Consider the following 12098-nt stretch of genomic DNA (forward strand, 5'->3'; position numbering starts at 1 on the left):
TTTCAGTCGGGCATTGGTAGTGCACACCTTTAATCTCAACACAAGAGGAAGACACAGGCTTTGAGTTTGAGGCCAACCTGGTCTGCAGAGTAAGTGAGTTCCAAGACAGTGGGGGATTCACAGAGCAACTTTGTTTTAAAAACATTTTTTTAAAGGAAAAGGAGGAGGAGGAGGAAACAAAGGAAGGAAGGAAGAAGAAAAGACCGGGTAGTAGAGATGCATGCCTTTTTTAATCCCAGCACTTGGGGTCTGCGGGGGCGGGGGGGGGGGAGGGCAAATGTCAAGGCCAGCCTGGTCTACAAAGTGAGTTCCAGGACAAGCAAAGCTACACAGAGAAACCCTGTTTTGAAAAAAGGAATAAAAGAAAAAGAATCTTTCAAAACTTTCTTAGTCAGAAACAAGTAAAGCTCTTCCATTCAGCCTGCCAGGACTCTGTTCCCCATCCAAGGGGACAGGACCCCGGCTTACGTGCAAGTGGAGTTAAGGCCAGGCTCTGGATTCAAATAATGCCTATGGAGCAGACCAGAACTTGACTTTGGAATTCTTATCAGCAAACCGAGATGTGGCAGGTATTGGACAAGATTCACAAAACAAACAGGAGAAACCAATTGCAAATTGTTTCCAAAATACTCGTTAAAGCAAATGTAACATTGTTTCCTGTTCAGGCTCCAGCGCAGGCAGTGCTCTTCCCTAAACAAAAGAAAATGCTTAGTCTTCGGTCAAGGGTCCTAAGTCTTTTGCTCACCGCGATATCAAGACTCAGAGACACTAAGACCTACAGAGCCAGCCAAATGTGGCTGGGTCTTCATGCTGAGATCAACTGCAACTACGTGTCTGTGGGGGATACCTGGACTGCCCCGTTGTCCAGAAAGCGGTTAGTTGCGTGGCTTAGAGAGAACACCTCTGGAAGAGCGGCACAGTGGGTCCAGGTTTTCCCAGGAGCCAGGCCTGAGGATCAAGAACCTCAGAACAAATTCGAATCAGTAAGAAAGGGCTGCGGAGGGGAGTGGTGATGTGTCAGTGGTGGAGGGAGGGAGGGAGGTGCTGCCTCCTTCTCCGCATCAAGATCCTGCCTGCTGTCAGAGTGAGGGTTCTGGCCCAAGATTCACTAAGAGGAAGAAGGGAGGAGAAAAGGAGCGGGCAGCGGAAGACCCGGAGGGGTTGATCTCACAGAAGTGAAGGAAATGCAAGGCGACGGCAGAAAGTGAAGAAATCAGTGGGTGGATGTGGGACTTGGTTGTTGCAACCTTCCAGATCAGGACCCCAGGGTGTGAAGAAGGCAAGGCCAGAGGGAGAGGTTTCTGGGGAACAAAACAAGGCTTCCAAATACGCTAAACCTTTTCTCCCAGTTCGAGTAGCCTAGCGCTTCCTTCCAGGGACAGGATGGGCCAGCTGGGTTCCGGGGGAAAAAGTCTGACATAGTGGAAATTAGACCTGCGGGTGCCGTGGGCCAGGGTACCTGGGGCAGGCGGGGGTTGCGGGGGGGGGGACGGGGGGAGGTAGAGCCTTTGGAGGGCTCACTTCAATCTCAGAGGAAATCCCACTGGCTCAAAGCACCTTGGAAGGAGCCGGGCTCCCAGCTCAGGAGAAACTCCCCTTTGCTTGGAGCCACATCCGCATTCCTTTAGGACCCTTCAGCTGCCAGGCTTTCTCAAAGCAGACACTTTCAGCCTCTTTTCCTACCCTGGCCCCAGCTGGGCCTGTCTTCTCTTGCCCAGGGTCTATGGGTTACGTGGGGCAGCACTGTCCAGAAGGTGGCCTCTGACCAACGGAATCCAAGCAGATCCCGACAGAGGTGCTGGTAGGATTCGGCCTGGACATAACTCTGGATACCTGGGGACAAGGGGTCTTCTACCCAGGTCTCTCACTTTTGCTGGTTGGTGAGCCGGCTGCTCGACACACTCGCGAGGGCGGCACGGGTGGCCAGGCGCTAATGCAATGATCCCCTAGGCTGCTGAATTATTCACGTGCCGTTTATTATGAGAAGCCTGACTCAGGCCTTTTCCGGCACCGACCTAGCCGAGCATACCGGCTCAGAGTACCCTAGCCTACTCTCCTGCTTTCATGCCCAGCCTTCCCATCAGGCCTAGTAGCCCAGCGCCCTCTCCAAGGCGGAGAGGTGGGAAGAGACCTTGGTGGAGTGAGGAGTGAGCAGCTACCAGTATCAGGACTAGCCCCGCAGTTGGTAAAAGAGAATGTCAAAAGCTGGAAGGTGGCGTGGCATCGAGACGGGAACCTGCATTGTTGGCCCATCCACAAGTGCCGAGTGCTGCTCTTCAGCCCCTCCCCTCAAGGGCTAAACAACATCCCTCTGAGCTTCCGGGATGCATCCCGAGGCCAGCAATTCACTGCCTGGGCAACAGAAGGCGGAACTGTCCCCTTCTGGGCTGACATTTCCGCCCTATCTATTTCCTTTGCTTCCAGTGGTTCTCCCTTAATCAACAACCCAAATGCTTCTGGTTTTTCAAAGTGCATCAATAACGCCAACTTTTGCCTACAACAGAACAAGTGAACCCTGCATAGACACACAGGTTCCTTTACCCTCTTCACAGAACCCCAGAAATACTGGGGTGCAGTGGTGCGTTTTCTGCCCCTCCTGTCTGCTCCTTACTCCAGCCCAATCTTCAGTCCTTTCTTCCTCTCCGTTTCTGAACCCATCACATGGCAGGGAGTCAATCCTGTTTAAAACAAACCAAAACGAAATGAAATGCAATTATTAGTTAGACCACAGCTGGATCCAGAGCCCAGCCTCTGCAAACAGCACCCCCACTCCACCCCAAAAGTTCAAGAATGAAGTCTCTGGTCCCTATGCAAGTGTTGGAGGTGTGATCAGTGGGGTGTCGCCTCACACCTGCATGCAACTGACAAAAGCAATGTCCCCATCTTTACCGGCACCCTTTGCCCTCTCTCAGGGGCAAAGACCGGGTGAGTTCTCTGCCTGGCTGTCTTCGTCTCTTATCTGTTTAGTTTATTTATTCAACAAATGCCTTGGGAGCTCTTGGTATATGCCAGACTGGCAAGAGGGCAGGGGGGCACACAGAGAGATGGCAGTCCTGTCTTCAAGTTCACAACCAGATGGAGAGAGGAGCAGAAGGGTTGACAGACAAACCATCACGTGTCTGGCAATGTGACAGTGGCTCCCAGGGGGTCCCAGGGGGTCTGCTGAGAAGCTGGATAGTGCCCAGAGGATTTCCCCGAGGTGGTGAGTTTGGCACCAGTATAGGGGAAGAGTTCTCAGGAAGAGAAGGGACAGAGACCATTCTGACCCTAGGTGAGGGGAGCAAAAGCTTGGAACAAAAAGAGAAGGTTGCTCGGGGGGGGGGGGGGGGGGGGCTGCAGAGATTGGGCACTAGGAAGACCTTCAGCATGTCTGGGGGACACTTCCATCACAGCCTGTCTCGGTGATTTGGTGGTGTCTGTGCTTCCCTCGGATTTCCAAAAGACATTTAGTCTCTCCATCCACAAGCCAGAAGTGTCTTGATGTAGTAATGTAAAGGAATTTATTCCATCAAAGAAGAGAGGGAGGAAACAGTCTCGTGTGTGTGTGTGTGTGTGTGTGTGTGTGTGTGTGTGTGTGTGTGTGTGTGTTGGCCCAGCCCCCACTGCCACAGGCAGAGGTCAGGAGAGCTGTGCCTGGCAAGGGTAGAGCAGGGCAGGTTCAGAAGTAGGCTTGGAGCCCAGCCTGAATTTTGGAGCAGCTGGCTTCTTGCTTCCTAGGCCTGGGAGGAGGCAGCTTTCCTCCGGATCCTCATTGGTTTGCTTCCCTTCCCCCACTGGCCTCCTTCTGCCCTTTGCCTTTTCTGGATCTCCAACCCTTCTGAGAATCCACCGTATTATATAATATTAGACACATACACACATACACACACACACATCCATTCAGACTTACAGATGAAGTTCACACAAAGTGTCTGGAGTCTTCTGAACTCCTGAAACCTGTTCACAGAGCCTGTAGAAACCTCTGGCTAAGAGTCTCAGAGGTCAGAGAAGAAGAGCACAGACTTCGGTTGGTCGGAGAACAATAGTGTTCCAATCCTGACTAATCTTGGATGAGCTGTGTGACTTTAGATGGGCTCCTGACCATCTCTGTCCCCCTTTTTCTTTATTGTAAAATGAGGAGTATTAGTAATGGCTACCACAAAAGGTTGTGAAACAACAAGTGAATAAAGCTTAGCTGGGAACCAGGGCTTATGGTATTTAAGGCCATGATTACTGTTCCTGTTATTATAGACAGTGACCCAGGACTATAAAACACAAAATGACTATTCCCAGCTCAACCAGGTTGATAGGACTATGGAAGACTCCTCTATAGCAGAAGGACTCTCTGCCGTTGAGGGACCATACTGATTTCATGGGGGGGAAAGCCATGCATCTGAACTAGTTAGTGATCCCTAGTCTTACTCAGTGGTGCCAGACCCTGACCATCTTCCTGGGAAGAACATCTGGCTTGAGGGTGGTTGGTGGTCCTTAAGGAACATGGAAATGAAGGGGCTACGCAGAAACACAACCTGGGTTGAACGAGGTGGAGGCTGGGGGATGGATGAGTTCAGTGAAGCATTGGCCTTTGCTAAGAAACAACTTGTTTCACTTGGGTCTGGAGGGTCCCTGTAGAACAATCCATGGGACACTTATGTCCCCTCTTTAAGATACTCCTTAAATTAGAAAGTGAGTAGATTTTGGGGGGGGGCATTCAAGACCACCCTTCCATTGGAGATGGAATAAGGCTGGATGGGCTCTCGCCTGTAAGTAGTGGATAATAATTCAGTGGTCATGGATACAGAGACAACAGCCTCTGTGGAGGTGAAGGAGATTCCAGGGTCTAGCAGCCTCCAGCTGCAGCTGAAAAGTCCCTAGGGTGTGACTGTCTCCCCACCACCCCAGTGTAGGGTCCCAGGAGAGCATCTGGAGAGGAAAACACAGTCTGAACTCGGATGCAAGGTTCCTTCCAATTACTCTTCAATCTGCTGAACTTTTTGATTCAGAATATTCCTCTCCTTTTTGATTCCTGTGACCTCTCAGTTCCTCTGGCACAGGACCATTCTCTTCCACTTTGTACAGCCATTTTGACCTTATTTGCTGGTTGGAAATTCATCTAACATATGTGATGGCTAAGTACTGGGTGTCTCAGACAGGCCGGGTTGCGGGGCTGGGGGGTTGGGTGTGCAGGTCTTTAATCCCAGCACTTGGGAGGCAGAGGCAGGCAGACCGTGTGAGATTGAGGCCAGCCTGGTCTACAAGTGAGTCTATGACAACCAGACAGCCAGGACTATTAAAAAACAACAACAACAACAACAACAAAACTGGGTGTCTCCTAAGGCTGGGTACGCCCAGGTTGCTTGAAGTCCCCTGACTGAGGTTCCAGTACTAAAGAGGTTAAAAATCCCACAGGAGGTGGGGGAAGGGGTCTTATCACCAACCCAGAATATAACCCACTGCTCTTTAGGAGGAGTACTAGAGGCCAGTGGATTCTGGCTCCCAGGATTCTAGTAGAACCTAGTCTTTTTTTTTTTTCTTGGGGGCTATGAGGTTGAGGAAAATGTGGCTGGAGCAACTGAACAGGTTTCAGAGTGGCCCGGACAAGTGATCTGGGCAAAATTAACAGAAACAACAAAATGCCAGGTGGCACCGCAGCTCCCTCCACCCTCAAACAGGCTGTGCTCCTGAGCATGTCTGGCTGAGAGGCCAACCAATTAGGCCAAAGAAGTAAATCTGCAGGATAGTGCAAGGCAGGAAGGGGAGGTGCATGGAGGTAAAGCAGCAAATGACTGTAGAATGTCCTCCCTTGATGAGAGGTGAACAAAGATCCCAGAGAACAGGGTCTTTCTGTTCCCCAGTTAACATTCCACCCCATCTTGGCAGTTTCTCAGAAATCCTCAACTCCACTGGTCCTCAGGAGATGGGAGATGAGCCACAGCAGCCACTGGACTCAACTTTAAGGTTTAGTCTTCATCAAGGACTTGGTGTTATAACGGGCAAGGGCTGAGGCAGCATCCTGAGGGCAGGAAGTAGAGAGAAAGCAGATGTATCTTGTGCCTTTTCTCCCTGGGTACCTCTCCACAAATCTCCAGACCCCACTTGACTTCTGGTTCCTTAAGCTCAGGGTTACTGGCTTCCGGGACACCGGGGCTAGTAGAAGGATAGGCTGTGGGCGTCAGTGGATGACAGCCAGGACCTGAGTTGGATCTGCGGCTTTCAGGGAACCTGGATCTCTATTATCACTATTTCTGCCTCGGAGTACTCCCCCTACCTACCCCCCACCTGAAAATGCAGAGTGAAGATGGAGAAGGAAGTAGAAAGCCGGCTTCTAACATTCCCAAGCAGGCAGGTCCCCCAGCACACTGGGGCCTCCAAGCAGGAATCCTTTTCCCTACTCCATCCCTTTTACTCCTGAGAGCTACAAGCTGAAACTCAGCTACGCCTTTCTTTCCCCCCTTGAGATGCGGCAGTGGGGCTGTGCTGTGCTGGGGCGGGGAGGGGGGGCTCTTCCCTCTTGCTACTCCATCCGGTTTGTGCTGAGCCCTAATTTTCCACTTCTTCCCTAGGAAAAAGGATGGGAGGAAAAGGGTGTTCATAAACATAGACGTTTAAAAAAAAAAAAAGAGGTTCCTAAGCGTTCAAAATGATCCCAAACTGTTAAATAGAAATAAGGAAACGTATTTCAAATCTGCAGAGGACCCTGCACAGAGAAAGCCTGTTCCTGCCCAGCTAAGTTTCTCTCTCTCCTCTCCTCTCTTCTCTTTCTCCACTCCTCTCCTCTTCTGTCCCTTCTTCCCTACCTCCTTCCAATAGGGAGGCTCCCGTTCTTTCTGTCCCACGCCCTGCCCTGGTCCACAAATTCTCCAGCTGCTCCTGGGACCCTTCTCTGGCACAAGCTGTGCTTCTGGATCGCACAGACCACTCAGGAGTTTACAAACAAAGCAAGTCTGATGTGTGCAGCCAATGGAGGAAGAATAATCCTTCCTCCTGGTTCCTACCTCTTCTTCCTCCCATCCTTATTCTAAGGGAAGAAGTGGAAAATTAGGGCCCAACACAAACCAGAGAGCCCAGAGCACAGCCCCACTGTCGTATCTCAAGGGAAAAAGAAAGGCGTAGCTGAGGTTCAAAACCGCCCGTTTGTCTAGCAGAATCACACACAAATACATACATTAAAAACATACAAACAATCAAAAAAAACTTTCAAATAACAATGCACACAAATGATCGCCTAATATTCAGAGATTCCAGGCCCTGGAATCCACAGCCAGGTTCTCCAGCCTCGCTGCGAGTTTCCGAGAGCACAGCCTGAGACGTGGCCCGGCCCCTTCCCGGCCCCCACCCCGCATCCGGAACAGCTGGAGTCGGCCGGCCGGGCTGTACACTCAAGCCCTGTGCCCGGCTGGGCGGGGCGGGCAGCGGGGCCCCGGCCCTGGCCCGGGCAGAGAGCAGCCGGGAAGCCCAGAACCCGCCCGGGTAACCCCGACACCCGGTTAAGTTTCCGTCAGACGCCCGTCATCAGACGTGCTGTGGCCCTAGCTGGCCCCGAAAGCCACGGCGGGAGGAAAGAGTGTGCAAGCTTGCAGAAGGAGGTAGGGCTCCCGCCTCAGGCTCAGGCCGTGGGAGAGGCTTGCTGAACCGCCAACTCCTCCCTCCGCCTCTCCGGGTGGGGAAGACTGAGCTCTCCAATTGTTCCCCTCCCCCAACCCTTAGGATCCCCCACCTCTGTCCCGGTGTCGCCCACCCAGGGCTGTGAAGCCCGCTCTGGCCTCCTAGGGGCCAGCCTCCGGAGTCTTCAGTTTCTCCTTTCCTAGACTCTAGGCCCGGGGCTGGGGTTGCGGGTGGGTGGGGGTGGGGGACAAGAGACTTCTGATAATAGGGCCACTGGGTTCTTGATTTGGGATCACCAAAGTCCAGCGCCTAGGCTCCAGTTCTTACCTGGCTCGCGGGGCGGCCGGGTCACCCCGCGGTTGGGGCTCCTGGTACCCTTCTCTAAGCTTCACAACTGCGGCTTGCAGAACCCGAGATCTCCAGGCTGGTACTGCCATCGCAGCTAGGCCGGCTGGAGACGGGTGTGCCCGGAGCGTTTGGGGTGGGGGCGGTGGCTTTTTAGTCACCCCAGGTTCGGGAGCAATAAAGGAGCCTCTAATGTAATTTACAAACATCTCGGGCCGAGCACGGCATAGAGCCGGGACTGACAGGCGCATTAGGCAGGCTAATTCCAGCCGGCTCCTCCTACCCCCGGCCCGCTAATTAATGAGCTTCCCAACTTAGAGCCGCCTGCATTGGACAGACAGAGAGTGAAAGAGAGGGCGAGGGAGAGGTAGAGAAGGAGAGGGACGGGGGGAGCAGAGTGGAGTGAAGAGAGGGAGGGAGGGAGAGACAGAGAGGACGGGGGAGAGAGAACAGAGAGAAAGAAGAGAGAGGAGAAAGACGGGAGAACGAAGAGAGAAAGAGAAGTGCCGCTGTAGATAATTGATTACTCCTCGATCAAGGCTAACTTGTTAGCAATAGTCAATTGCCCCGGCTCTCCGCCTCCCCTCGCAGTCCGGGATCGGCGCCCTCGCCTCGGCTCGTCCAACTGCCGCCGCCAGGACCCGGGGCCAGGAGCCGCCGCGGCGGAGCCACCTGACACCTTTAAATAGCACCGGGGCTGGCGAAACTGGAGCCCGGCGCGGCGCTTCCCGGCTCCGGCCCGGGCTTGCTGGAAACCCCGGCGGCGGCGGCGCAAGTGTCAGCGCTCTCCTCCCGGGGCCCCGCGCCGCTCAGCCTGCTTGGGTCGCCGCGCTAATCGGCCCGCCCGTTGCTAGTCCGCGCCCTGCTCGGCGCGGCCTCCTGCCGGTTTCACGCCTTCCTCTCTTGCACCGCCCGGAGCCTGAGCTGCCCGCGGGCTGGGTCCCCGCGGCCCGAGCCGCCCCGGCCGGGCCCCCAAGCGAGGCCGAGATGACTTCCAAGGAGGACGGCAAGGCGGCGCCAGGGGAGGAGCGGCGGCGCAGCCCTCTGGACCACCTGCCGCCGCCCGCCAACTCCAACAAGCCACTGACACCGTTCAGCATCGAGGACATCCTCAACAAGCCGTCCGTGCGGAGAAGTTACTCGCTGTGTGGGGCGGCGCACCTGCTGGCGGCCGCGGACAAGCACGCGCCGGGCGGCTTGCCCCTGGCGGGCCGCGCTCTGCTCTCGCAGACCTCGCCGCTGTGCGCCTTGGAGGAGCTAGCCAGCAAGACCTTTAAGGGGCTGGAGGTCAGCGTCCTGCAAGCAGCTGAAGGTAGGCACAACCTAGATTCCGCCGCACCTAGCCGCCCACACGCGGAGTCTAGTACTTCGTACCCCCTTCCTCTGGCCACGCCGGGGCTGTCAGGTCCTTCCAGTCCTAGCTTCTGCAGCTGAGATTTAGTATACGTGGAGCGGGACCCTATTTCTTAGGGACCTCTGTGTCCTGAGTCGGGGTGATCTGAGAGAGGTCGGGGAAACCCAAGCTCTCCCGGAAGTCTGGCTTGCTTCTTAGGCTTCCTATCGGTTTGAACGCTCCTAGCCTTACTCCTGGAGTGGATAGAGGGAGACGTTTTTGGCAACTTCAGGGTAGGATGGAGTCCGGCCATTGGAAAGGGGTGGAGAATCGGAGTTCACAACACATTTGGAGAGTCTCTGTTTGTCTTTCTTTTACTCTATGAGACTTTAGATGTTTCCCACCAACTCTTAGGGGTCAGAGACCAAAGCGATTTTTCCTAGGGACTTCCAGGAGACAAGGGGTTTCCCATGGCTCCCATGTTCTGGTTTAGACAGTGGAATCAGATTGGAGAGGGAACGACGGCAGGGTGGGCCTGGGTCAGGTGGAGAGTTATGGGAGAGAGCCTGAGGTGGGGTCTTCACTCTCTAGTCGAAGGCGTACACTGTCATTTCTTTCCAGGCCGCGATGGGATGACCATCTTTGGGCAGCGGCAGACGCCCAAGAAACGGCGAAAATCACGCACGGCCTTCACCAACCATCAGATATATGAGTTGGAGAAACGCTTTCTATACCAGAAGTACCTGTCCCCAGCAGATCGCGACCAAATTGCGCAGCAGCTGGGCCTCACCAACGCACAGGTCATCACCTGGTTCCAGAACCGGCGCGCCAAGCTCAAGCGGGATCTGGAGGAGATGAAGGCCGACGTGGAGTCTGCCAAGAAACTGGGCCCCAGCGGGCAGATGGACATCGTGGCACTGGCCGAACTCGAGCAGAACTCGGAGGCTTCGGGCGGCGGTGGCGGCGGCTGCGGCAGGGCCAAGTCTAGGCCGGGTTCTCCGGCGCTCCCCCCAGGCGCCCCGCAGGCCCCAGGCGGTGGGCCCTTGCAGCTTTCGCCCGCCTCTCCGCTCACGGACCAGCGGGCCAGCAGCCAGGACTGCTCAGAGGACGAGGAAGACGAAGAGATCGACGTGGACGATTGAGCTGCGCCTTGGACCTTCTGCCGCTCGGGCCCCCAGCGCCCGCGTGCCCGCCGCCTCCCGGACCTGAGCGCTAAGGGGAGCTGGGACTTCCTCTGCACCTCCCGCCTCCACCCTTGTCCCGGGGCCGGGACTTGGCCCCTGACAGCCGCCTCTTCCTTCTCGAAGCAATAAATCCCGGCCGGCCGGCGGGCCGGCCGCCACATGCGGCCTCCGCCGCCCCGGAAGCCCTCGCCGTGCAATTCTGTATGGCTTCTGTATAAATATTTAAGCCTATATAGTGGGTTCCTCCCACCGCAGCCTGATCTTTTTCTTTCTTTTATTATTTTTTAAATATCAGAGATTTCGATGTTTCAAAGCCCCGGTGCTGCCGGGTGGGCTGACGGTGAGGTGGACTCAAAAGAGGCGAACACTAACTCATGCGGTCTAGAAGCTGTTTTAATTTTTCTTTGCATGTGGCGAATGCACCGGTCCACTCACCTCCCTCGGCCTATTACAATTGACTTTTAATTTTCTTCTGCCTTTTTTTTTTCCTTGCGTGAGAAGGGGGTGGGGGTGGGAGACAGCGGGCCTTGACTTGCAAGTTTCAAAATCGATCTTTTCTTTTCCTAGCGAGAGAAGTCTGTTTTCGATGGCGTCTCTGTCTCTCAATGTCCACTATTTTTAAAAAATTTCTCCAAACCTCCCTGCATTTTCTCGGACTGAATGCTGGAGTCTGGCTCTTAGGGAAAAAACAGGGAACCTCCAACCAATCATCAAAAAACAGAACCCAAAACCCTAGAATTATTTTTTATTCTTTTTAGTTTTTTTTTTTTTTTTTTTTTTTTGCATGTGACAGAGACCTAAAGAGGGGCGACCCAAGTGCCCAAGTGCTCACCCTCACCTCCTCTGCAGCTCTGGGTCTGTCTGTCAACGACATCTCTCCCGTCTCAACTTGGCCATACTGAAGGTGGCCCTGTGAGGGTGGGTTCCGGCTGCCCCTTCCCAGTTCCTGTCCTGCCCTCTTTCTCCAACTGTATCCAAGGCCTCTTTCTGGGATAAATAAAGTCTTTGCCATTTTATTAGAATGGGCCGTGACCGCATCTGCGAGAATGGACCTGATTTACCCAAAGGAGCCCTAAGTTTAAGATTGTCCCTGTTGCCCCTTGTGGATTCTGCCAGATTTGGAGATTTGGGGGGAAGTTTCAGGGCAGGCTTGGGAGTGAAGGGCAACGGGGAAATAGTGGGAGGAAGCAGTGCCTTTTGCCCAGGCCCGCAAACACGAGCAGCTACTAAATGGACTGAAAAGTCTGCTTCGTCGGGTCGGGGTAAAAAAAAAGCCAGGCTTGAGATAGTGACAGAAAACTCGTTTGTACACGGAAGGCACCAAGGTGTGGCAAGCCATGTCCTGAGGTTTTGCTGCCCACCCCTGACCAACGCAGGCTACCTGTGCTTTTGTGACACCTGCTAAACACGGATACACTGACAGGTGCCACTCAGTGGAAGATCAGGGTGGAGCCTGAAGGCTGCCCGGGGGTTTTGGTCATGCCCTAAGGGCTTTAGCCTGGCTTGGGAGGCGATGAAGGAATACAAAGCCAAAGGCGGCTATGGCATGCTGAATTGCACTCGTGGGTTTTCAGGAAAGCGAGACTAAAGCGTCCCGGGCTTATAGTACATTTCTAGTAACATTTACAAACGCCGGTCCAGAACTTGGCTAG

General features: G+C 54.2%; 1 protein-coding gene across 1 annotated transcript; it reads left to right on the forward strand.

The window, feature by feature from the left end:
• Positions 1–8904: 8904 nt before the first annotated feature.
• On the forward strand, positions 8905–11478 carry LBX1 (ladybird homeobox 1). The gene is made up of 2 exons (XM_084772206.1): positions 8905–9241; positions 9884–11478. Exons 1-2 carry the CDS (start codon positions 8917–8919, stop codon positions 10402–10404), a joined length of 846 nt encoding a protein of 281 aa, XP_084628332.1. The 5' UTR covers positions 8905–8916; the 3' UTR covers positions 10405–11478.
• The last annotated feature ends 620 nt before the right edge of the window (positions 11479–12098 follow it).

Source organism: Acomys minous, assembly GCF_964271855.1.
Source record: "Acomys minous genome assembly, chromosome: 2".
Lineage (NCBI taxonomy): Eukaryota > Metazoa > Chordata > Mammalia > Rodentia > Muridae > Acomys > Acomys minous.

Coding starts and splice junctions, on each gene's coding strand:
- LBX1 (XM_084772206.1), top strand. CDS start 8,917: ATGACTTCCAAGGAGGACGGCAAGGCGGCGCCAGGGGAGGAGCGGCGG. Junction 9,242..9,883: donor CGTCCTGCAAGCAGCTGAAG/GTAGGCACAACC, acceptor ATTTCTTTCCAG/GCCGCGATGGGATGACCATC.